General features: G+C 46.5%; 1 protein-coding gene across 1 annotated transcript in view; it reads left to right on the top strand.

Moving 5' to 3' along the window:
- SEMA4G (semaphorin 4G) overlaps positions 1-26,591 on the top strand; it is a 351,753-nt gene that overhangs the window by 97,896 nt on the left and 227,266 nt on the right. Inside the window, exon 2 of the mRNA XM_075348593.1 lies at positions 4,553-4,752. Coding sequence (XP_075204708.1) covers positions 4,635-4,752 — 118 coding nt within the window. The 5' untranslated portion in view covers positions 4,553-4,634. The remainder of the gene's footprint in view (positions 1-4,552; positions 4,753-26,591) is intronic.

Here is a 26,591-nt window from a genome sequence, read left to right as displayed (position 1 = left end):
GGTCTCTTCATCTTTGATAAAGCCGTAACCCTCCTTTTGATTGAACTTCACCACGATTCCCGTGGTGCACTGCTGCTCGAAGTCTTCACTCCGGGAACCAGCCATCATCTCCCGGGCCACCGTCTCGGCAAGCAGTCGCTCCTGTACCGGGTCCGGTTCTGGTGACGGAGACTTCCTTTGAGGTAGGGGAGACGGCTGGGCTGGGTCCCAGAAAAAACCCCAGTTGTCTCTTTCCAGCTTCCGGTCGTGTGGATCTTCCGGAGCTTGAACTGGAACCGGTGTCGACGGTCCCACCGCGACTGGCGGGGGTGTCTCCAGGTCTGGGTATGGGTATGGGGTTCCCAGGGGCCGATTCCCCGACGGCAGCCGAGCGGTGTACGTCGCCCGGACCTCAGTCGTGGTTTCTCCGGTCACCGCGTCCCACGTTGTAACTCAGGTCACTTTGGTTGGGCGCTCTTGTCCTCCTGGTACAGCCGGTATGTTCATAGGCAACGCTTCCGCAGCTGCAGCCGCAGACTGCTTAGGACGTCCTCGGCCCAGGTTAGTGGCTGCCAGCGCGGCCACCATCTCTTGCTGCTGTCTGGAGATCTCCATCTCGGTAGCAATCGGCAACGCTGATAATGGCGACGGGGTCAGTGGAGAAGCTGGAGGAAGTGGAGGCGGGCCTATTTTTCCCGCTCTTGGGTATACTCCACCCCCAGTCTCACACATCAGGTCGACCCCTCCGCGGCGGTTCTTCTTTTTCACTGGAACACCGCCCACTTCACATATCTTCATTCGTGCCCTGGGACCGGCACCTCCCCTCTTTGGGCGGAGTACTCCGAACTTCTTTTTCGGCACCGGCCAGCCCCAGGCTCTTCTTTTGGCGCCAACTTTTCGCGCGCTTTCCATGTCCTTGAAGACGACGGCCATCTTGCCGCCATCTTGTGCCCGGTCCAACGCTGCAGGCACTGCTTCTTCTTCCCACCATGGAATCGGGAATCTTCTCCAATAATCCGGATCCTGTGCCCTAAGCACCACTTGATCTCCGGCTTCTTGGGTCCCTTGCATGTAATTCGGATCCTGCTGACTACGCCACATGTAACGGGGTGCCAGGGGTGCCTCGGGGCTTGTAGTCGTGGCCCTTGCTATCAGGCTTACCCCTGGTTCCGCCGTCACTTTGGGGACAGGAGATGTCATGGTGGGGCAGAGTGTGGTGGTGCAACTGTTGTCCGACGTAATAAAAACACTCTTCAGACGTGTTCCAGTGAAATCAGAAAGCAGCTTTATTGTTCACAGCTTCTTCACACAACCGGCAGACATGCAGCTATAGATGGTTGTACACTGCTGTAGCTGGGGGAAACCTGCCCTTGACGTCCTCTCCAGTGGGGATGTGCCTGGCTACTCCACTTCATCCGGCTCCCACTATGGCTACCCACAAACCGGACCCACACCGGTCTGCTTCGCGCTTGAGATTCTGCCCGCTCCTTTTCTCTCCGGCTTCTCCTTTATCCAGCTCCCACACTCTGCCCCTGCTCTCCTTCTTCTCTCCCGTCCCACAACCAACTGCCTGCTAATCTCCCACTTTCCTCAACAACAACTTTTTCCCTCCCCTTTCTGCTGCCGGCTCCTCCCTTCCACTGTGGTGACAGCCGTCCCACCCGGCCACTAGGGGGTACCCTAACCCAATACAATAATAAAACATTTTTATTAATAACAACATTCCGGGCTCCTTTTGTAGGGGGTCTGCCCACCCCTTACAGCCCCACATCCAATCAATATGCATATCAATCGATAAGACTATTGGGAGCATCTTGAAAGAATGTGGAGCATTCCAGTATTTAACTGGGTGCCCCCTGACTGCTGTGCCCCGTAATAAGGGGTTAATCTGGTTGTCCCATGTCATTTTCTGCCTCCTCCCCGTTTGTTGCAGCCGATAATTCTTCTCTCCTCCTCCTGCTTCCCCCCTTTTATAATCCCATTCCCTGCCTTTTCCAGTCTCTCCCCACTTTGTGGGACCCGGAGGCAGCTGTTCCCGCTGTGCTTCTGGAGAGCGTGAATAATGGCAGACGATATAACCACTGCCATCCCGGACCATCAGGAGGGCTTGGGAAGCATGGCTGTCATCCCTGATCGCAGGCCGGTCTCCCTTCCCTCCTTATGGTCAAGCTCCTGTCCCTGCTCCCATCTATGCCAGCAGGAGGTCGGTGTGCCCGCCTGTCATTAAGTGCCCGGAGCGCGGTCCCCGTGGACCATCCGTGATCCACAATATTCAAATGGATCATCTACACCTCAAATCCCCCCCCCCCCACTCCCCTCATTATACACCTTATAGTCCAGTTATAATTTAATAATACCTCTACCCATTTCAGATCTAAGATTTCTCGCCGTGGCATATAAAAAGTAGAGAAATGGCAGTCTTAAGCAGATGGTTGCACTCCACATAGGCACTTGGTAGTTTATAGATTAATTCCGAGCAGAATAATATAAAACTTGATGTATCTCCATTAAAATGATGCTTGACATTTTCCTAGAAAAGCTAGCTGAGCAGTTGATTATGACTTGTAGGGGATACCTGCAGAATACAGATGAGAGAGGTTGGCCGTGTCTTTTGCTGAATCTGCTCAATGACTAGGGCCAAAAATGATTTTGTATGTGGTGCATTACAATAATTTCACAAATGTTATGCACAAGAATTGTCTTATATCTAAGTCCCCTTTCACACTGGGTTATTACCCACGTTTACTGGACCCGTCGAGGCCTCCGTCCGAACACCCCTTCCCCCCCCCCCCTGCAAAATGGGTTTCGGACACACGCGTCAACGGGTCATTGACTGTAATGGTGCAGACGCACTCACCATGTGCTCTCTCTTGCACCATTTTTTGGCATATACACTTTTTGCAGGCGGAATAAATTGGATTGTTGGTCATGGAAATAAAATAAGACATCCCCTGAAAATAAGCCCTAGCCCATCTTTCGGAGCCCTGTCCTACTTTCAGAGAAACACGGTATAATCTTTTATTTTCAGTATTTCTTTCATAATCTTTCTAAGTTTTCTCAAGTCTCTAATGCTGATAAATTCCCTTTAATACAGATTGGGAAACTGCTAAAAATCATTGTTAAAAATGTGGAAAAATATATATTTAAGAATAACATCTAACTTTAAAGGGAACCTGTCACCACTTTTTTGGCCTATAAGCTGCGGCCACCACCACCGGGCTCTTTTATATACAGTGTTCTAACATGCTGTATATAAGAGCCCAGGCCAGAGGTATAACATAAAAACACTTTATAATATTTACCTAACGTTTGCGCGGTGGGCCTTATGGGCGTCTCCGTTGTCTGGTGCCGGCGCCGCCTCTTTTGGTCATCTTTGTGCTCCTTTTCTAGCTGCGGTGCATGATGGGTCCGACATCATACACACTCGCCGGCATTCAGGTCCTGAGCAGTGACACCCTGGCAAAACCAGGTAGTCACAGATACGCCCCCGCATAACACCTTCCCTCATTAGGAAACACACAGCCGACCTGAAACCCTAGTCACCCCAGCTTAGGGCAAGACAGGCACACCAGTGGGCCGGACCAGGCGGTTTGGAACGCCCACCTAGGGGTCTAGACAGCCAGGGGCGGGAAACACAACAGTTTAAGCTGTAGTTCAAGTTGAGAGGAGCATGGGCTGGAGCTAGGTGTAGCTTCCAGCAGAGGAGGATCAAGTTGAACGATGCCTGGGTCGGAGCCATGGTGCCTTGGCTAGGTGGCAGACGGTGGTCTCCATCAGCAAGAGACAGGAAGACGGCTCGGCATATCCGAGGAGGACCGGAGAAGGGTTGGAGCCCGCCGGTACCGACCCCGGAGACCCGTGTCCGGAAACCGTGCACAAAGGGGGTACTCAGACCCTGAAGCCAGGACCGAAACCAGCGGCCTAGCTAATTAACCGATTGAGGACAGGATTATAGGTCCTGTCCCACCAAAGTCTCGAAGGAAGACAACCACTCAAAGATAGGGAGGTCAGGATTCGAGCAGCGCCGGCTGCTGGCACGGGGGCGGCACAAGTATGTATGACGTAGACACGTCATACAACCGGGGCTTCAGAAAGAGAACTAAAATGGCCGAAAGAGGAGGCGCCGGCAACGGACAATGAGGCCATAAGGCCCAGTGCAGCAACCATTGGGTAAGTATTATAAAGTGTTTTTTATGTTATACCCCCGGCCTGAGCTGTTATACAGCATTCTAACATACTGTATATATAAGAGCCCGGTGGTGGTGGTCGCAGCTTATAGGCCAAACAAGTGGTGACAGGTTCCCTTTAACAATAGATCATTTTCCAATGATGGCTTCCCTTAAATGATTTTATGAGCTTCTTGCCATAGAGGCTTATGTTCCAAATTACCCGTGTAATAATTAAATGTCTTAATTGCTTTTAATTTCAGTATTTTTCGGGGTCATATTTATTATGTCACACGTTTAGTGTTTTTTTAGCATGTGGTTATGTTTTGCAGGTTGAGTCTAATAAGAAATAAAATGGATACCGGCCGAATAACCCAGATTCTCATTCGGATGTTCTTATCTTTCAGGATGAAATTACCAGCACTGAGCGGCAGCTTCATCAAATCTTTCCAGCTTTGAACACTGAATACAGGGATTTTGCAAGAAAAGATGAAGAAACGTGTGGCTTGCTACTTTGTGGTATTTTGTGCAATAACTATTGGATATCTGTCAAAGAGGTCAACTGCAGATTTGGATGCGACTCCCAGGATCACGGTGACATATAACGGTAATACCATGTTTATTAAACTTCTCTTGAGGTGTTTTGAGAACCGTTCAACCGGTGAAATCGTGACATTGTTTTTTCCTGGCCGGTCTGCCAGCTGACATGCTGATAATGCATGGGGCTTCTATCAGTCTCATCCATCAGACACTATTGACTGGTTAATGAGCAATGTAGCGGTGGCACTTGCCTGTTACAGCATTTTGTGTTTACGGAGGATGAATTGTTGGTGTTAATGATGATTAGCATCTTTATGTAGATGACTCGGGCAGAAAGGAGCCATAATGATGATGCAAAGAGCGCAGATGATTTTCTGCAAGTCTCCACCAACATGCTAATGATGTGTTAAAGACTTGGCTTACTCTTCTCAATGGGGAGATGTGTAATTATCGCTACTGAGAAATCTAGAAGCAGGTTGGGGCTTTAAGGAGGATGCTACATTTGTTTCTTTACTAAGTATACTCACTGTCATAACATTTCCCAAAGAGGATCTCAATACTAACTGCATATGTGTCGCCCAGAGTTATGGGGTACTCGGTCCCGGGTGGTGTGTAACTGGGAGAATGTCACTTGATGGCTATTGCCCGGTTCTGTGCCCTGGGTGCTTTTTAAAATGGGTAGATTTACATGGGAATTAAATGAAAGTTTATCACGTGACGCCACTTGCGGTTTGCGGCTATGTGGATGGAGCCGCCGCTTCACAGTTCTCACTACTGGGGCTGGTGTTAGTGGCAGCCAGGATGTTAGGCCCTCCGCAAGCAGGGCCGGGCCACAGAGGATAGGTGATGTAGATGGGTGTTGAAAGAAGGTAGGCCACACAAGGGTTTGCAGTGTATCTGGTTCCTTTACTTACAGTCAGATTTAAACTGGTCACCCGAGGAAGGCTGGTGCTGACCCCAGGTCCCCTTAGTCCCAGTGCCGGTTTAGTGACCTGGTGGCTTCTTTCCCCTGCACCTTTTTGGTTGGTGGGTCCCCGTCGCTTGGAGCCTCTGACTGTCCTCTCCTGGTAGTATCTTAACAGCAGTCCGTATGACAGTAGCGTGAACCCTGTAGGGTCGGAGTCTCTGGTCCTGTTCCCCGGTTCTCCCGTTACTACTGAGTCCCGAACTCCAAGGTCAGTGAGGTCATTGATGGTCCCCTCACTGTGCAGATTTTATCAGGTCTGCTTGGAGCTTTTGCCTGACCTAGGATTCTGTACCCCGACGGTGCTGTGTTTCCGGGAGTAGTCCACCAGCAACCAACCACCTGGGCCTTCAGGTCACTGTTACACTCCTGTCAGTGCGTCCGCTTACTTCCTCTCTCTGTCACCGACTACTACTGACTCACTGTCCACTTTCTGCCCCTCCCACCTGGTTGTCTAGTGGACTGGGTCGGCTCCACCTTTAGGTGGCCATCCATTAGGTCCAACCCTAGTCTTATGGGGATTTTGGGGAAAAACAGGTATTAATAGGAATGTTTTTGTTGTTAACGGAACTGGTCGTCTGGGTTCCTGGGGTAGGCCCTGCATCCTGGTGGGGATGTAGTACCTTGTAGCTCCCTGATGACATACATAGTTTAACAGCTCTTAGACCTGATAAAGCTGGTGTACTTACTTTGAATATCCATGTCAGAGTGGCCACTATTGCAGAGTAGTGAACCACCCCTTTAAACCTCGGAGGTTATCAATATAATTCACATTACACTTCATATTTCCCAACTTTTCAAGAGTCCTAAATGGCAAAACCTACCCAGTAATATATGACTGTATAAACACATCAGTTTCACAGAGACAAGATGAACCAAGAAACCTCAAAATTGAATTGGTTGAATTTTTTTTTTCCCGATATTCGGAAAAGGAAGGATGTTTCAGGTCAATGGTACAAAAATTTTTTGGTTGCCCCCAAATCGTGGATCTCTGCAACTGTACATGACTTGTGGTTCGGGTGCAATTTATCTTTCTTTTATAGCAAACTTATGATATTACAGCAAATTGCCGTGTATTGCAGCTTTATACATTCCCCTTTTTTGCTATGTGGCTGCTTGATGTTTGTGAAAGTCAGTGATGCACCCTTATTATAGTCATGACGGGATGATCTCATGTCACCTGCACAGATTGTGGGATGGAAAATTCCTCGGAGATCATCCGACTGTCCTTGAATATATACAAATCATTAGGTTATCTTTTGCGGGGCTTCTTTTTTATGTAACCAAGGTTGAGGTATCTAACCTTGACTCCTACCAAACGCTTTCTTCTTCCTTATCTACTGATTTTGCAAATTTTGAGCACGTCCAGTTTTGGTTTTTTTTTGGCGGGGGAGAGAAATAATTGGCCAAACTATCTTACAGTAGCTTTGTCTAGTTAAAAAAAAGAATCTAGAAGGAAGATTTACTTGTTTCACTCCTTACACCATTTCCGTCATGCGTTACAGAGGACCAACCATCAGGATTTTCCTATATAAACTAAAGGCAGTGCTATACTGGCACTATCATGCGGATTCTAAATAATACCGTGTCTTTCCAAAAATAAGCCCTCCCCCAAAAATAAGCCCTAGCAGGGATTTCAGCATTTTCGGAGCAAGGCTTAAATATAAGCCCCCCCCCGAAAATAAGCTTTAGTCGCGGTTCAGTAATGAATTGTCCGTGCAGCTAAAAAAGATAAAGATACTGCAGGACACTTCATTATAGGCAGCGGCACCCCGCAATCAGTTACCCGACGCTGAGCGGCAGGACCTGCCGTAATCGCACCCCTGCACACATCAGCTCTCACCTGCACACATCAGCTCTCACCTGCACACATCCGCTCTCACCTGCACACATCAGCTCTCACCTGCACACATCAGCTCTCACCTGCACACATCAGCTCTCACCCGCACACATCAGCTCTCACCTGCACACATCAGCTCTCACCTGCACACATCAGCTCTCACCTGCACACATCAGCTCTCACCCGCACACATCAGATCACATAGCCACACACATCAGCTCTCACCCGCACACATCAGATCACATAGCCACACACATCAGCTCTCACCCGCACACATCAGCTCTCACCCGCTCACATCAGATCACATAGCCACACACATCAGCTCTCACCCGCACACATCAGATCACATAGCCACACACATCAGCTCTCACCCGCACACATCAGATCACATAGCCACACACATCAGATCACATAGCCACACACATCAGCTCTCACCCGCACACATCAGATCACATAGCCACACACATCAGATCACATAGCCACACACATCAGCTCTCACCCGCACACATCAGCTCTCACCCGCACACATCAGATCACATAGCCGCACACATCAGCTCTCACCCGCACACATCAGATCACATAGCCACACACATCAGCTCTCACCCGCACACATCAGATCACATAGCCACACACATCAGCTCTCACCCGCACACATCAGCTCTCACACACAAACATCCAATTTCACACACACAAACATCGGATCACACACACATTGCATCAGACACATACTCACCACATCGAGCGACACCGATTTCTTCTCGCCGGCAGAATCCTGAGAGGGTGTGCAGTGCAGCGCAAGGACCTGCGGCCAGACACGTGACTTCCTCCCATCATTCCCTGCAGCCAGAAGTATTCGGTAAGGCTGGATTGTGTGTCAGCGTGTGCGTGTGTGTTAGCGTGACTGTGTGTGTGTGTGTGTCAGTGTTTGTGTGTGTGTCAGCGTCAGCCAGCAGCAGGGGAAAACGACATGCAGCAACCACCGAAGATCACAGGGAGTTCCTGGGAGCCACACAGACGTCCAGGTCTGGTAAGTATGAGTATCCTGGGAAGTGGGGGGGGGGGGTCTGCTTTTTTGGGGGGGTAAACTTACCCCCAACATGTTTCTCCAAAAATAAGACCTCCTCCAAAAATAAGCCCTAGTGCTTTTTTGGGGCTAAAAAAAGTATAAGACAGTGTCTTATTTTTGGAAAAACACGGTAGCTTTAGTTGTGAGATCTGATGTATAGTTTTTGAAATACAGGCAAGTAAAGTTTGTGAAATGCACTGTTATTTGATTGATAGCAGCTACAGGATATCTAATAGGTGGGTCAGGTTTTGCTAGTTATTTCCGCCCCTGTCTGTCCTTCCTCTGTTATTACAGGGGGAGGAGGAAGGATAGGCAGGCAGAAAGGGTAGGGAATAATTAGTAAAACCTGAACTACCTATTACATATTCTGTAGCTGCTATCAATCAAATAACAGTGCATTTCACAAACTTTACTTGCTTGTATTTCAGAAAGTATACATCCGATCTCACAACTAAAGGTAAGTATAGAATCAGCATGATAGCACCAGTACAGCACTGGCTTTAGTTTAGTTTATTTATGGAAATCCTGGTGGTTTGGCCTCTTTTAATAATTTTTTTTCATCCTCGGAGGTTTATGTACCTGGTACCCTGTGTAAAGTGCATTTCTCAAGTCTATCATACACATATTGATCACCAGCTGATTTTATATAACATCGCTTCCTACTATTCTACATGCTCATCTCCGATTCACAGGTCTGATTGTTTTTCATATTTTATTAAGAGAACAAGGTGACAGGGCTGATAACTTTAATATTTTAAAGGGTACTGGGTATGGCCATTGTGGTGTGATGTACCAAAGAGAGACCAACATTACATAATTGCTCCTGAAATACTGCACATGCTTTGGCTTACTTTGTGGGCATGCTCAGTGAAATGAGGTGTACATGCTTCTCCTTCATCCGCATGCACCACATCTCCTTCATCAGCACCCAGCGCATGCACAATTCGTAGATAAAGAAGGAGCAGGTGCACCCAACCATTAAAGAGGTTGTACATTAAAGAGGTTGACCACTACTTTTACATTGATAGTCTATTTTTAGGATAAATGTCAGATCAAGGGAGAGGATAGGGCTCGGCTCAGCCGTCATAAATCAGGTTCTTGGAGAAAAGGTTTATACACATAAATTTGCCCAATCAGTATTATATTCCCCACATTAGTGGTGAAGCTTCAAATTAATAATTGTACATCAGGTTTGAAAAAGGTATATCAAACCAATAAAGCTACAGAAATAAATTAATAATTACAATTTTATTTTTTATTAAACAGTATTTATATTAAAAATTGTAAAAATTCATGTAAGATAATACCACATTATAACAACCAGAAACGTGGACAAGAAGAATAAAGCATGGTGGTTTGAAGTAACAGTGATCCATAACATCAAGCAAAATACAACATTCAAATAAATAAACAAAAGCCATGCAAAGTGCTTAGTGCTTGTATTAATAAATAGAATGTAATATATATGTATAAATTTATAATAAATATGGTGCTGGTAACTTTCAGAATCACAACTAGTAAATTATAAAGTGAGTAGTGCTTGTATCAGCAGCATAAGTTGTCAGATCGCTGCAGCATAATGCAAAAAAAGTGCTAAGTGCCGTGTTAGGATCACTGACAGTCACCAAATCAGTTAAATAGAAAGGTATGCCGATAATCTGGCTCAGCCCTCATAGTAATTAAATGACCCAGTCATATATAGTTACATGAATATGGGAGAAGTAAAGAAAGGCATATACCTATATAAGATTACTGCAGTCCACGTCCCGTCACCCCAACATGTTTCGCCACTGCTTCTTCGGGAGGCGTGTCAGGGTGAGGGGCTGCAAAGCTTTTATAGTGTGTTCAGATAATGCATGAATTGCCAACACCGGTATATGTTTGCGCATAGTACGAGTCACGACGCTGCTCATAAAGGTGATTTCCGCGCAGTGGAGGTGGACCGCATGTTGCGTTCCATTAATCAAAGATAATGGAAGCCCCATCGCGTCACAGAATACCACTGTTTGGAGATCGCAGCATTCAGACAAGGCAATACACAGATGCAAGTAAATTCCTCATGTAGAAATTATATTCCAAAGATATTACAATATAAATTAATAAAGGGATAATTATACATGTAAGCTGACCAAAGATATTGTATTTATAAGGGGAATTTGTATATATAAAAAAAAACCGGTGTAATTAAATGTGTAACTAAAGATGAAGAAATATGAATTATATAAGTATAATATACAATTAGTGTATAGTATGATTAAACACATGATTAAGTGAAAAATAATAAATGCATTATAAAAATACCAACATAGAAAAATGTACATAATTTAATATACATATGTGGCACATATAAATGTAAGATAAATAATAAATGCATCATAAAAATAACTGCGTGAAAAGACATACATAATTTAATATACATATGTGGTACATATAAATGACCATTGATTAACAATTAATAATTAATAAGTGAAGATCATATATGTAGTAAAATAATATATAAAAACATATATCAACATGTTTATATGCTCCATGCATACCTCAAGACACTGGAACCCACACCAAGCATGGGGGCGACAATGTCAAAAGAAACGTATACAGCACAATATTAAAATAGAACACAAAAACAGCCTAAAACAATAAACTTGGTCATAAACACTTGTGAACTGTATATCATTCTTCCAAACATCGGTTTCTGATGGAATTAAAAGATTTCTGAAAATAGAAAAATAATACTGCACATGCTTTGGCTTACTTTGTGGGCATGCTCAGTGAAATGAGGTGTACATGCTTCTCCTTCATCCGCATGCACCACATCTCCTTCATCAGCACCCAGCGCATGCACAATTCGTAGATAAAGAAGGAGCAGGTGCACCCAACCATTAAAGAGGTTGTACATTAAAGAGGTTGACCACTACTTTTACATTGATAGTCTATTTTTAGGATAAATGTCAGATCAAGGGAGAGGATAGGGCTCGGCTCAGCCGTCATAAATCAGGTTCTTGGAGAAAAGGGACTTTATAAGGAGGAGATTAACTCCAGCACCTAAAAGGATAATGTGAAAACAAGGGGGATCAAATAAATGCTTTTTCTATTGTTCATTTTCTGCAAAAAAAAAAAAGTGTACCACAACCAAAAGCAAAGCCAACGTTTCAACTTTATGCAAGTCTTTGTCAAGGTGTTGCGTCTTAAAATGGTTGAGGGAGGGAATGGACAAGTTTGACGTCTCAGGCGGTGTTTTACACAAGGCAGAGGTACCCATGAATGCAGAAATAATAGATGAAACTGCATATGGGAGGGATAGGAGAGATGAGGTAAGGAGAGAGCCTGCAAGGAGCGCCAACAGGAAACAGAACAGGGCCTTAGGGGGTCAGTGGTGGCGGTAAATGCAGATGCTGTGTTTTTCTGCCGGCAGCACAGATGTCACACAAACCGCACACTGCTGTGATCTGTGTGACATCAGTGTGATACGTATCAGAGAAAACACAGGTCACATAAAAATAAAGAATTTATATACTTACCCGTCTCCGGCGCTTCAGGCTCTGCCTCTGCTGTTCCATTCGGGCCCACTCATATGCTCATCCATATTCACTGCACTCACCACAAATCGGGAAGTAACAATGGTGCCGGAAACAACAGTGACAGGGACAGGTAAGTATACCAGCTTATGCTGTCTGTGCACTATCTATAGCGCCTCTGAGGTTTCAGTCGCCACAGGACACTGTACCTCACTTAAGGTGCGGTACTCATCCTGGATCCAGAGGAGGTCGGTACCGGTTCCACAACACACCAACTCATACATACAACCAGGTTGGCCTCCCCACTGGGGACCAGCTAGGGTTGAGTCTTAAGGCAGTCACCAAACATGGGGGGCTGCCACACACTAGTGACAGGGAACTGGGGGAGGAGCAGCCACAGGGAGAGTTAGGAGCAACACAACAGTGAGGAGTTCTCCAGCAGGAAAGGAAGAGAGCAGTGGGGTTTTTACCAGTGGCTCCGGTGGGACGCAGGAGTCAATACGGTCGCTGAGTGGAGAGCTTCATTGCTCCCTCGGGACCGCCGCAGAGTAGGGTGCAGAATCCTAGGGTGAATTAGACTTCCGGTTGTCCACCAAAATCTGCAGGACAGGGGGATTGTATGTCCCTCTGGCCACCACAGTTCCCGGAGCACAGTGCTACATAGGGTCCAGGGTCGTGATCTAAGTTCGGCTCCACCACAGACCTGTGGCACCTGCATACGGGATGGGAGAAAACACTTTTAAAGAACCGGGGTCTCCAAGAAGCGTCAGGCCACGGGGATACACCTCGAGAAGCGCCAGGAGGAAGGGCCCACCATCCACTGTACCGGTTCTGATCGACTGGGGTCCATCACGGCGGTGATCGGCATCTCCTGGGTAAACCAGGACTGTGAGTAAAGAACTTTGAACCCGCAGAGACTGTGTCCGCCTGTCCTTGCCGGCGCACCGTGCTTTGGCGCCACCATCACTACTCCCCTCATCATCCTCCCTGGGGCCCGCTCCACGTGTGGGGAGCAGAAACATCTGAGCTGCAACGACCATCCGCCCCAGAGGACAGCGACAGCAGCGACGGCTAATCCCAGGCCGCATACCGCAGATGGCGTCACGAAATCAACCTCCACCATTATCATCTCCCCGTCTTTATTGTATACCTCGAGGCCATGAAGCCGAGTAGGGCCACCCGTGACATCCCAGACCTGACAACACCGGCCCGGCAACGAGTAACAAGTTTAACCCGGACGTATAGTACAGGCACAGCACACATAAAACACACACGGACACATACACACACGTTAGTGTTTTGCACGGACGTGTTAAGGAGGCCTCACCGTCCCCTGGAGAAGGACGCCTGTCCTGTCCTCCCCAATCCAACTGCATCTCTGTTCTTTAGCCATTTCTTCTTTGTGGTTTGGAAGCGACATGCGACATGTCCTCTACTGGGTCAATTCTTATGGAGCAGTCCCATAAAACAGGTTCTAAACTATACACGTTCATTATGGAGATCATTTACTCTTTTGGTGTGTGACGCCCTGGGCAAGCCAGGGGTCACAGGTCACAACATCTCATGCACCCCACATTCCCTGCAGGTACACCAAGCTAACCTAAAATCCTTTTTGCCTTCCTCCAGGGGCTGATGTCCACACCAGGGGGTGGGCCAGGCAGTTGGCTCCGCCCACCGAGGAGTTCACAGTCCTGGAGGCGGGAGAACCAGGCAGTTAAGCTAGGGAAGTGAAAGTGAGAGGAAGCAAGTCAAGCTTGAGAGTGAAGGAGTAAAAAGCAACAGTTAAGAAAGCCTGAAGTTGGCCTGGGTGTGTGCCCCGGACTGAGACAGCAAGATCAGCAGACGGCGGTGATAGTCTGCAGGGGGACTGCCTGGAGGTTGCTGGAAGGACCGCGGACGGGTGGTGACCCGGCGGTACCGGAGCAGTATACGAAGAACAGTCAGCACCAGGGCAGGGGCCTTTCGGATCCCGGCAAGGCTAGGAGTCGCCATAATTTGCCAAATCCGTCAGTGAAGGGGACCTCTGTCTCCTAACAACCAAGTCACGATTGAAGGCAACAGTCCGACCGTTAAGGGGAGACACCGCCACCGCCAAGGCACCAGTTTCCCAGGGCCAGTGCCTGCGGGCAAGAGAGGGGCTCCTCCGGCCCATATCCAAGCCGGGGAGCGGGTAAACGATGGGGACCCATCGCTACCAAGAGACTTTACATAGGTGCAAGGAAGAGACTGTCACCGCTAACTGCAGGGAACCGCAGCACCGTAACCGTCCGAGGGACCCGTCCAACCAGCCGTTTGTTTACCGAGAACTGTGTCGTGTTTACTGGCTGAGTGAGTACCTCCGTGCCGTGCGGCACAGTGCTGCCCCTGCACCTCCGCAGGCCCCATACCCGCCTGTCCACCATACCAACCCCATCACTGGGCCCCGGGATCACCAAGACCCCTACCCACGGAGGGGCAAATCAACAACTGGCTGCTCCATACCATCACTCCCGGGCTCCCCAGACAGAGCAGCGGTGGTGTCCACTTAATCACCACAGCCGTGGGTGGCGTCACGGACAATAAACTATCCCAAAACCCAATCCCCTTTCACTCACGGGCGAGGAGCGCCGCTCGAGTCCCCGGGATCCGGCCCATCGCTCGAGCCACCGAGCAGCAGCAAGCCGCAGCAGCCGCGGCAACTGGACCCGAGCAGAGGGAGAGCGCGGCGTCCCCTCCTCCGCCCGCGACAGGTGCATTTTCTTTGTTTTTGAGGTTTAGTTTTTTTTTTTTGCTGTAGGTGTTTCTTATTTTCATGCACTTTGCCTTAGGAATCTTTATAAAACACATTAACAAATGCATCAGGTTTTTTAAGAGCATTTTTTTTTTTTAAACAATAGGCCAGTTTCTGATGGCATATTCCCTTTAAATAAGGCCTTGCTGCAATATTTTGGAAATAAATTGTCAATCTGAATAAATGCTGTGTCCTCCAATGCCATATTTCTATGTCCTGATAGTATGCAGTGTGAACACAAACGCCTTCTCCTCGGTGATATCAGACTCCTCAGCAGTATAATTATCTTTCAGTATAAAGCTGTCAAGGTGAGTTACAATATTGTGATGGCTTTTCCTGGATGCTTCTGCGGCATGCTGCTTTCAGTGCGATGGATACATCTCCGCTTTTAGAATATATGACAAGTAGCGAGTCTCTAATCTGTGCGCCACATCCGTATGACAACACCACTTGCAGGTTGTATTAGAAAGCAGAGGATTTACAGGCTCGAGTTGTTGCCCGTCTGCACAATAACTATATTAATACAAGCACAAGGATAAAGTTATAAGTGACAGAACATCTACTATCATTTAGAAAATCCTCGTTATTTGCTTTTCCCAGAGACTGGAGATCTAGATTTTACCTGCTGATGATGACACTGGGTTTCCAAAAATTCTGGTGCATCTTTTCTTCCTTCTGGTGTTTCGGAATGGATACCCTGAACAGGACTGGATCTTTAGTAGTGGCTGCCAGCCTGTTTAACTTAAATTTATGTATAGTAGGCTACAAATAATTTTTGCAATTGGATTACATAAATTTTTTTCACTTTCGGCCTTTCTATAACCTCTATGTCGCATTGTCTATTGCTGACAACATAATTAGTTAATTGAGGTTGTGACTGTTTTATCTTTCTTTTTCTGAGCTCCTCTCAGCTGATTATCGACCACATCAAAGTTCAACTGAATCTAGTCCTAGTTCTTACCTTTCACAGGGGTGTCACGAATGACAGACAGATCTGTAGTTTCCGGCTGTAGAAGGTCACAGTGTTTGGCTACACAAGCTGCTCTCTGACTTTCCCTATTTCCCTGCTTGGGGTTTATCCCTTTCTGTTTAGGACGCTGCGAATTTCCTCACCTTTTCAGCTGTTAATCTTCAGTTTCTTCCCTTTATTTATTTAAAGGGCACCTGCCACTAGGTTTTCCCAATATAAAATGAGACCATCATCTATTATTGTCTTTTATACAGTCATCTAGCAACCTCTCTATTAGCTCTCCGCTGCATATCCCAAAAAATACCTTTTAAAATTCACTTTTATGGCTCAATCTGGTCCTATGGACGTCCCTGGTCTTGCTTAGTGCCTCCTCCGTCCTCCTGCCATTGTTCATATAGATGACGTGTCCTATGTCATCCACACAGCTCCCCCAATTACGCTCCTGTGCAGGTGTGCCGCCCCTGCGTCAGCAGCCGGGCTGCTCGGATCCGCGGTGGCTTGAAGGATCTCTGGACCCGGGGATCGGGGTCGCGCGGCCACTCGGAATAAAGGGGGGATATTTACACGGGGTGTTATGTTTGAAGTTCGTGACGCCACCTGTGTTGTGTGGTAAGGTGGAGTACCACCGCTGCAGTTGGGAGTATCCGGTGGCGATGGTGTGGGCAGCCAGGTGTTTAACCCCTCCACAGGAGGGGGGATGCCGCGGGACTCGATGAGGGCGACGGGGAGGTGCCGTTGGAACGGTAAGGGTCATTTGTGTACTCAGTCCAATAATGCTGACACCGACAACTGTGGTAAACCAAAGTTCTTGAATCCGCTGCCGCTGGGAGGGAGCATGCCTGGATCCCGTGCCCGTTGGTGTTGCCTGTTAGTCTGTGACCTTTGCCTTGGCACCTCGTCTTCTAGTTGGTCCCTTTAGTGTGAAACTAATCGGGTCCCACTCACCAGTATGGCTAACTGGGTGAGCTTGCTCTCAGGGTTCATGCTTGGGATTTTCTGGACCGTGTGAGTGGAAAGTCCTATCTCCCTCGTTGCGCTAGTACCCCGATTTTGGAGGGGGTGGAGAACGGATCTTGAAGGCTCCGTCCTTGTCGGGTAAATTGCCAGGACGCCTGAAGCTACTTTCTGACCTAGGGTCCACGTACCCCGTCGGGACCTGGCCCCTGCCCGGTGATGGCACAAGGCCGTCGGCTGTCCTCCTCGACAGTCTGTGCCCCTTGTCACGATCCCCTGCAACCGGGGTCCAGCTCCTACCAAGCCCAGACCAACGTCTGCCACCTAGTAGTTCCAAGGAGCCCAGCTCCTGACCTCCTCTCACTTTCACCTCCAACACTTCACTGTTCTGCTCCTGACCTCCCCTTAACTAACCCCCCCAAGTGGGCGACCCTATTCCACTCAGGCAGTCCACTGGTGTGTCTGATGGGTGTCACACAGGAATATGTTGCTTTGCCCTGCTAAGGGCAGAGCAGAGTTCTGTAATAGGCATGTGCCGGTTTTACGTCCGAGTAATCGTCGCTTCCTGTCCTCTCCTGGCGCATGCGCACTACAGTGTTTTGCTCTCACACAACGATGTATGCCTGTGCAAGAGCGAAACAGGGGTGCTGTGTCATTAACGTAGGATGCCTCATCCACATGAAGCAAGCTAGGAGGACGGCGATTGCAGGGGAGAGAGGAGGCCTATTTACACATGGTTGAAGATCTTCCCAATTTTGTGCATCTGATGTGACATCTCTGTCAGGCATACAGCAGGCTGGTGCCAAACGGCTGATCACTTGTAATCCATCCATGAGAATGTAATCCCCCAGTAATAACAGTCACGTACAGAGGCTTCACTAGTGGAACTGATATGATAAATGTATGTGATGATTCTGCGTTCAAAAAAGTGACACGAACCAAAATAATCATAATTGGAGACGTCATTGGATCAAGTTCTGCCGCATGCACGGAAGCATGGTAGAATTTGTTGAAGTGGTGATTAAAAAGATGATTAAAAACTAAGTGTAAATTGTTTGCTTATCGTCATGGCGGAATTGCAAATCCCTGTGACCAAAATAAGGAATTATACTCTATTTCCAATACTCCATTCACTTTCATGTGAAGCTGTATCCAGGCGGCTTCTTGGCCAGCACTATGTAGAACCCTACACAGGGCGGCACTCACCTAGCCAAAAACAGTCCTACACAGGGCGGCACTCACCTAGCCAAAAACAACCCTACTCAGGGCAGCACTCACCTAACCAAAAATAACCCTACACAGGGCGGCACTCACCTAGCCAAAAACAGCCCTACACAGGGTGGCACTAACCTAGCCAAAATCAACCCTACACAGGGCAGCACTCACCTAGCCAAACACAACCCTACACAGGGCGGCACTCACCTAGCCAAACACAACCCTACACAGGGCGGCACTCACCTAGCCAAAAATAACCCTACACAAGGCGGCACTCATGTAGCCAAAAATAACCCTACACAGTGCGGCACTCACCTAGCCAAAATCAACCATACACCGGGCAGCACTCACCTAGCCAAAATCAACTCTACACAGGGCGGCACTCACCTAGCCAAAATCAACCCTACACAGGGTGGCACTCGCCTAGCCAAAAACAACCCTACACAAGGCGGCACTTGCCTAGCCATAAACAACCCTACACAGGGTGGCATTCTACTAGCCAAAAACAGCCCTACACAGGGCGGGACTCACATAGCCAAAATCAACCCTACACAGTTCGACACTCACCTAGCCAAAAATTAACCCTACAAAGAGCAGCACTCACCTAGTCAAACCCAACCCTACACAGGGTGGCACTCACCTAGCCAAAAACTTACAACAGTCAGTGTGTGTGAGGTGGATACAGCAGAGGTGACAGCGCTGCTAGAGGAGAGCTGCAGAGGTGTTTGTAATGACACTCAGTTCTACTTTATACTATACAGAGCTGTAGAAATCAGGGCTGACTATTAGGCCTTGTGCGTACGCTACCTTTTTTTTTGCTGCTTTTTTGGTACAGTTTGTCATCTTAAACTGTATGTATGACCTTCCCCAGCAAAGCCTATGAGAAATCCGTAAGGCTGTGTACACGCTTCTTTTTTGTCTGCAGTTTTGGGTGCAGAAAAAAAGAAGCAGCATGTCAATTCTTTTCTGCGTTTTTCCATTGATTATAGTGGAAAAAGAATGGGCAAAAACGCATAGGAAAAAACGCACCAAAACACAGCAAAAATGCACCGAAAACGCGGCAAAAACGCTTCTGTTTTTTGTGCTTTTTCGGCCAGAGGTGCATTTTTCTGCCACAGGGTGCCTTTTTAGCTGGAGAAACAAAACTGCAGTGTGCACACATAGCCTTATTACCTCCCACAGGAGAATATATATTTTTTTACATTCTAGGGGCGTGTTCTTTTCTCCCCAGCAAGACGCCTACTGCATATGATTGGTCAATGTTATTCAGGGGACAAAGTGCACACCCCCAAAGAAGAATCTTTGGTAAAGTACCAATGGACTTATAATCTCAACTTTACAAGCTAATATATCCATAATGGAGACGAGAAATAAAATAAAAACTATATTTTACCCAACTCCGCAGCCACTAAAGATCTGCAATGTACCCCAATACTTTTGCTCAAACCTATAGACTTTTTTTCTTTTGCTTTCTTGAAAGAAATCTAGTATAACCGTGTCATTAGCATCGGATATTATGCAGAAGTTTAATTTTAAATACCTGTGTGAGCTTGAATGTTGTTGGCAGAGCTTTGCATAGAGCGTGCAGGCACCATGCGGATTATCATGTGATCAAGGGAAGAAGAGTGCTAATAGTGGAATTTTCCTCTGTGAGATGCTGGCGTGACCTGACAAACTGCTTGATTAGCGCTTGTTTGATCTCATAAAATATGTTTGTGTCTGTTCTTTTTCAATAGGCTTTTTAAAAGCTGTTTTATCCCGATGCGGAATGTTAATAAACTACAGGAGATATGTTATAGAAAGAGTAAAAAGAAGAACTTAGGTGTGAAAAGTGATGTGGAATCAGAATGGACGGTGTTATCCAGATACTCTTCTATGGACTGGGCGCCTCTCGAGCAAGGATTGGATTTTGCATATCTTGGTGCTGTGGGATGTGTTGTTTGGTCTTTTTCCAGGCAACTCAATATCAACTATCCTTGGACCTTTCAAGTGTAATTATAATGGAGGACCCCAGCAACACGCCTTCACTAAAGCATTGGAAAAGGAAATCATTGCTATGTAATATGTGAAGCCAATGTCTAAAGGCGTTTATGAAAAGCTAGGTCCCAAAGTTCTATTTTGCTAGTTATTCCCGCCCCTGTCTGACTGTCCTTCCTCTCCCAGTAATAACAGAGACAGGGGGGAGGAAGGACAGGCAGCAGACAGGGGCGGGAATAACTTGCAAAACCCGACCCACCTATTGGATATTCCGTTGCACCTATCATCAAATAACAGTGAATTTCACAAACTTTACTTGCCTGTATTTCAGACACTATACATCCGATCTCACAACTAAAGGTATGTATAGAATCAGCATGATAGCGCCAGTATAGCACTGGCTTTAGTTTATATATGAAAATCCTGGTGGTTGGTCTTCTTTAAAGGGAATCTGTCTCCAGGCTTTTGCCACCTAATCGGAGAGCAGCATAACATAGGAGCAGAGATCTGATTCCAGCGATGTGTCATTTACTGGGCTGTTTATTATGGTTTTGATAAAATCACTGTTTAATCAGCAGATTATCATTAGAGGACTACTTGACCTACTGCCAGGTAGTCCAGCATATTCATGAGCTCTGTATAACTGCTAGATCTTCCAGCAGAAGAAACATTAATTTTATCAAAATGACAGCAAACCGCTCAGTAAGTGACACATCGCTTGAATCAGGGTCTCTGTCTCTACATTCTGCTGGTCTCAGATGGAGGAGTAAAAACTTGGTGACAGATTCCCTTTAATGGGAAAACAGTCATGGCAAGAGAGGGCTCCTATTTATTTTCGGTGGTATACAGTGTTATTTCCACACTTGTGGTTGCTTCTACTTGGTTCTGCGCTTTTATTTCATCCATATGTTGTCACATACAATGGCATTGGACATAGTTCCCGTTTTACCCTCATATATCTACTTTACAAGTGGTATATTGAGAATATAATGAAACTGTCCAGTCAACTTGACGAAGACAATATCTTTACCTGAGATCACCCATTAATGAGGTTGCTAATGAGGACGGCGATTTGCTGTCAATCACCTAATCGGCTCCTTGCTGAGATATTTAGTGCGGAGCCGATTCCGTGACTCACAAGTCACTTTTATGAGGGTGAATTGATGCAGATGCCTGTGCTAGGTAGCCCGGCTCCTGCACGGTGTAATACCTTAAGGTCGCTGCGTCCCAGATCTCACAATAGCTGTAATATAAAGTCTGAACAACAAACTAAATATAACCAGGCCAAGCTCTACAGAAATACATCGGAGTGCTCTGTGTATTGGAAAATTATATTTCAAGGAGGAAAACTGCCCAAGGCCTATATGAAGAATATCATTAGTTTTTCTGGTAGAACGCGTGAAGGTCACGTTCAAGGTTATGGTGGATGGAATAATTGTTCAATGGAAGACTTTTCCAATATAAACCATTGAGGTATTTTTATTGTTATGTCATCTATTCAGTGGGAGTTAATTTATCTTTTGGGATGTAGAAGCATCAATAGATCTGTGTCTGTCTCGGTGGCTGGGGTAAGGGGGGATTCTTCTAGATTAGGTTCCTCCTGTTACTTTCAGCAGACCATGTAGAGATGTCAAACAAGGGTAATGGATAGATGTGGGATGTTAAATGAGTTATCCGAACCTGGGAGGGCAGTTTCTAGTTGGTCTATGTGACTGCCCATTAACTGGTATTCTCGTTGTGACTGGGTGATCACAAGATTACATATGTGATCTACATACTTCCGGTCACGTGTTGACTAGACTCTCTCAATTGACAGTAATTGAGATTACCCCCCACAAAAAAGTCAATGTCTCAATAACGTGTTATGAGGCCTTGAACATCAATTACAGCTTGACAACGATGTCTCCTGCTGTTCACAAGTGAAGTTATTGTCTGCGGAGGCATGACATCCTAATCTTCTTGAAGGATGTGCCTCAGATCATTGAGGATCTTGGATACAGAGCTATGAGCCTCTACTCAGGAATTGAGCTGATCCCATAAGTTTTCTATGGGATTCAGGTCTGGAGAAAATGTAGTCCACTACATTTAAGGTACCCCAGTCTCCAGCAGCCGTTCTCTAATGATGCAACCTCAATGAGCTGAAGTTTTGTTTTCCATGAGTTAGCCCTGTGTTGTTCATGAAGAGGCACAATGACTGGATTAATTATGTTATTCAAGTAGTAGAGACCTCAGACTTTTAGTCCGTTGCCTTTTCACTGACTATAGTCATTACTTTTTCATATTCCCTATGTCTCTGTACTTTTCTAGTTATTGGAATCTTAAAGAGGACCAACCACCAGGATTTTCATATATACACTAAAGCCAGTGCTATACTGGTCCTATCATGCTGATTATATACATACCTTTAGTTGTGAGATCGGATGTATACTTTCTGAAATACAGGCAATTAAAGTTTGTGAAATGCTGTTATTTGATTGATAGCAGCTACAGAATATCTAATAGGTGGGTCGGGTTTTGCTAGTTATTCCCGCCCCTGTTTGCTACCTGTCCTTCCTCTCCTCTGTCTCTGTTATTACAAGTGGAAGAAAGAGGGAGGAAGGCCAGGCAGTCAGGGGCATGGTGGTGGGAGTGTAATGGTTTGGGGCTGCATGAGTTCTGTCGGCTGTGGGGAGCTACTGTTCATTGAGGGAACCATGAATGCCAACATCTACTGTGACATCCTGAAGCAGAGCATGATCCTCTCCCTTCGGAAACTGGACCGCAGGGCAGTAGTCCAACATGATAATGAGCCCCAAGACACCTCCAAGAGGCTCACTGCCTTGCTAAAGAAGCTGATGTTAAAAGTGCTGGACTGGCCAAGCGTCTCCAGACCTAAACCCTATTGAGTATCTGTGCGGCCTCCTCAAACTGAAGATGGAGGAGCGGGAATATCTAGCAAAACCCGACCCACTTATTAGATATTCTGCAGCACCTATCAATCAAGTCACAGTGTATTTCACAAACTTTACTTGCCTGTATTTCAGAAACTATACATCCATTCTCACAGCTACAGGTATGTATAGAATCAGCATGATAGCGCCAGCACTGGCTTTAATTTATATATGAAAATGTTGGTGGTTGGTCCTCTTTAAATGCAGTGAGGAGCTCGCAGTGTTGTATTGTTGAGTAGAAAGACTTTGATTTTATTTGCGTGGCCACACTGGACGGGAGAACACTTAGGCTATGTGCACATGACGCCTTTTTCTTGCAGATTCCTCCTGGAACCTGACTGTAAAAGCTCTGCAAAGGCACCTATAAAATGAATATAATGTCAGTTACACATTGCTGTGTGGATGTTCAGTGTTATGTTGCGATTTCCGGACCCTGATGCTGTTAAAATAAGTATCACGTTCATTCATCTTGCCGCTATAGTAGAAAGAATAGAGAAAATACGCCAGCGGCAGAACTGCTGCAACAAGCAACGGCAAGGCCACCAGCAAAGCCTCTTCAGGAACAAGAAGACCGCAGGCAAATGATTGAAGCTACTTCGTCTCAAAACATTCAACGGCTCTGCCTCTGGAAAAAAGACCTTGTGTGCACATAGCCTTAAGACACTGCAGAAACAAGTAGTTGCAGGGAGTTATATGGCCGGCTGCTTGCCATACTGGAATATTGCAAAATGTTTTTTTTTTTTTCTAGTATTTAAATTGATTATATCTATTCCATAAAGGCAGAGCTTTTATATTGTAGCTTATGATGTGCAATATATCACAAAAGTAAGTACACCCTCACATTTTTGTAAATATTTTATTATATCTTTTTATGGGACAACACTGAAGATCTGACACATTTTTTTTGCAATGTAAAGGAGTCAGTGTACAATTTGTAAAACAGTGTAAATTTGGTGCCCTCTAAATAACTAAATAAACAGTCATTAATGTCTAAACCACTGGCAAAAGTGAGTACACCCTAAGTGAAAATTACCAAATTGCACGAAATTAGCTATTTTCCCTTCCTGGTGTCATGTGACTCATTAGTGTTACAAGGTCTCAGGTGTGAATGGGGAGCAGGTGTGTTATATTTGGTGTTATCTCTCACACTCTCTCTAAAGGCCCCGTCACATGCAGCGATATCACTAGCGATATCGGCGTACCCGCCCCCGTCGTTTGTGCGTCATGGGCAAATCTCTGCCCGTGGCGCACAAATTAGTTCGGAGTCATCACACGGACTTACCTGCCTAGCGACGTTGCTGTGGCCGGCAAACCGCCTCCTTTCTAAGGGGGCGGTTCGTGCGGCGTCACTAAGCGGCCACCGAATAGAAGCGGAGGGGCGGAGATGAGCGGGACGTAAGATCCCGCCCACCTCCTTCCTTCCTCATTGCCGGCGGCCGTAGTTAAGCTGTAGTTTGTCGTTCCCGCGGTGTCACACATAGCGATGTGTGGTGCCTCGGGAACGACGAACAACCTGCGACCCAACAATCAACGATTTTTTGAAAATGAACGACATGTCAGCGATGGACAATTTGGTGAGTATTTTCCATCGTTAACGGTCGTTCGTTGGTGTCACACGCAACGACATCGCTAACGATGCCGGATGTGCATCACTGAATCTGTGACCCCGGCGATATATAGTTAGATATGTCGTTGCGTGTGATGGGGCCTTTAGGCTGGGGCCACACGGGGATGACTGCGCTCCCCTCGCATGACACTCGGCTCACGCTGGCAGTGTGGCAGAGCCGAGTGTCATGCGAGTGTCCTTGCGACTGAGGTCCAATCGGCGACTGAGGTCCAATCGTGCAAGCGGACCTCAGCTGCGGGGGGCGGGGCGGTGCTGAGGAGGGGAGGGAGGGATTTATCTCCCTCTCTCTTCCGTAGCCGGCTATTGCCATTCTTGCCCTGCACTCGCAGTACACCGGTGTACCGCGAGTGCAGTGCGATTTTTCTCTCTCCCCATAGACTTGAATGGGTGCGAGAGAAAACAGGTTCGCATTACATTCGCAGCATGCTGCGATTGTTTTCTCGGTCCGATTAGGGCTGAGAAAATAATCGCTCATGGGTGCTGACACATAGGCTAATATTGGTCCGAGTGGAATGTGATTTTTTTTTTTTTGTTATCGCACTCCACTCACACCGATTTTCATGCCATGTGGCTTAGGCCATACTGGTCAAATTCAACATGGCTCCTCATAACAAAGAATTCTCTGAGGGTCTCAAAAAAAAGAATTGTTTCTCTTGATAAAAATAGCCTAAGCTATAAGAGATTGCCAACACCCTGAAACTGGGCTGCAGCACGGTGGCCAAGACCATTCAGTGGTTTAACAAGACAAGTTCAACTCTGAACAGGCCATTGCTGCAGAGGTTACAAGGGTGGTGGGGGTTAGCTTGTCAGTGCTCAGACCATATGCCGCACACTGCACCAAAATTGGTCTGCATAGATGTTTTTCTAGAAGGAAGCCTCTTCTGAAGATGATGCACAAAAAAGTCTGCAAACAGTTTGATGAAGACAAGCTGGCTAAGGACATGGATTACTGGAACCATGTCCTGTGCTCTGATGAGACCAAGATAAACGTATTTGGTTCAGATTGTGCCAAGGTTGTGTGGCAGCAACCAGGTGAGGAGTACAAAGAATAGTGTGCCCTCCCTACAGTCAGGCATGATGGTGGGAGTGTAATGGTTTGGGGCTGCATGAGTGCTGCCGGCTGTGGGGAGCTATTGTTCATTGAGGGAATCATGAATGCCAATATGTACTGTGACATCCTGAAGCAGAGCATGATCCTTTCCCTTTGGAAACATGATAATGACCCACAACACACCTCCAAGTGGCTCACTGCCTTGCTAAAGAAGCTGATGTTAAAAGTGCTGGACTGGCCAAGCGTCTCCAGACCTAAACCCTATTGAGCATTTGTGGGGCCTCCTCAAACTGAAGATGGAGGAGCATAAGGTCTCTAACATCCACCAGCTCTGTGATGTCGTCATGGAGGAGGGAAGAGGATCCACTGACTCCTGTGAAGCTCCATGCCCAAGAGATAAAGGCAGTGCATGCAAATAATGGTTGCCATACAAAATATTGACACTTTGGGATAATTTGGCCATTTTCTTCTAGGGGTGTATTCACTTTTGTTACCAGCGGTTTTGACATTAATAGCTGTGTGTTGAGTTATTTAGAGGGCACATCAAATTTGCACTGTTATACTGCTGTACACTGACTACTGTACATTGTATCAAAGTGTCCTATCTTCAGTGATGACCCATGAGAAGATATAATAAAGTATTTACAATATTGTAAGGGGTGTACTGACTTTTGGGATATACTGTAAATGACTATGGTATTACAGGTGTTGATATATTTTACCAATGCCGGGATGGTAGGGTAGCATGCCTCTCTCCTAGCCTTCATTCTCAATGAGAGACTATAACAAATCTCCCCTTTATGCCTTACTGAAACTGTAATTACTTACAATGAGTCTCTTAGTGCTAATAAGTACCGTACCTTTGGCTATATAACTGCTAGAGAGGTGTGTACATAATGAGCGGGTGCCCTGCACCCCCACAATCTGCAATCTGAAGTACTAGTATAGGGGATTTATACATAATGTGCATATCATGTTCTTTTTATCTCTATTCTGTATTTTTTCTTCCACCTGCAGTTCCAGAAAT

The sequence above is a fragment of the Anomaloglossus baeobatrachus genome, chromosome 5 (genome assembly GCF_048569485.1).
Source record: "Anomaloglossus baeobatrachus isolate aAnoBae1 chromosome 5, aAnoBae1.hap1, whole genome shotgun sequence".
Lineage (NCBI taxonomy): Eukaryota > Metazoa > Chordata > Amphibia > Anura > Aromobatidae > Anomaloglossus > Anomaloglossus baeobatrachus.
The sequence above is the reverse complement of the archived record's forward strand: the minus strand, read 5'-3'. Positions and strand labels throughout refer to the sequence as shown.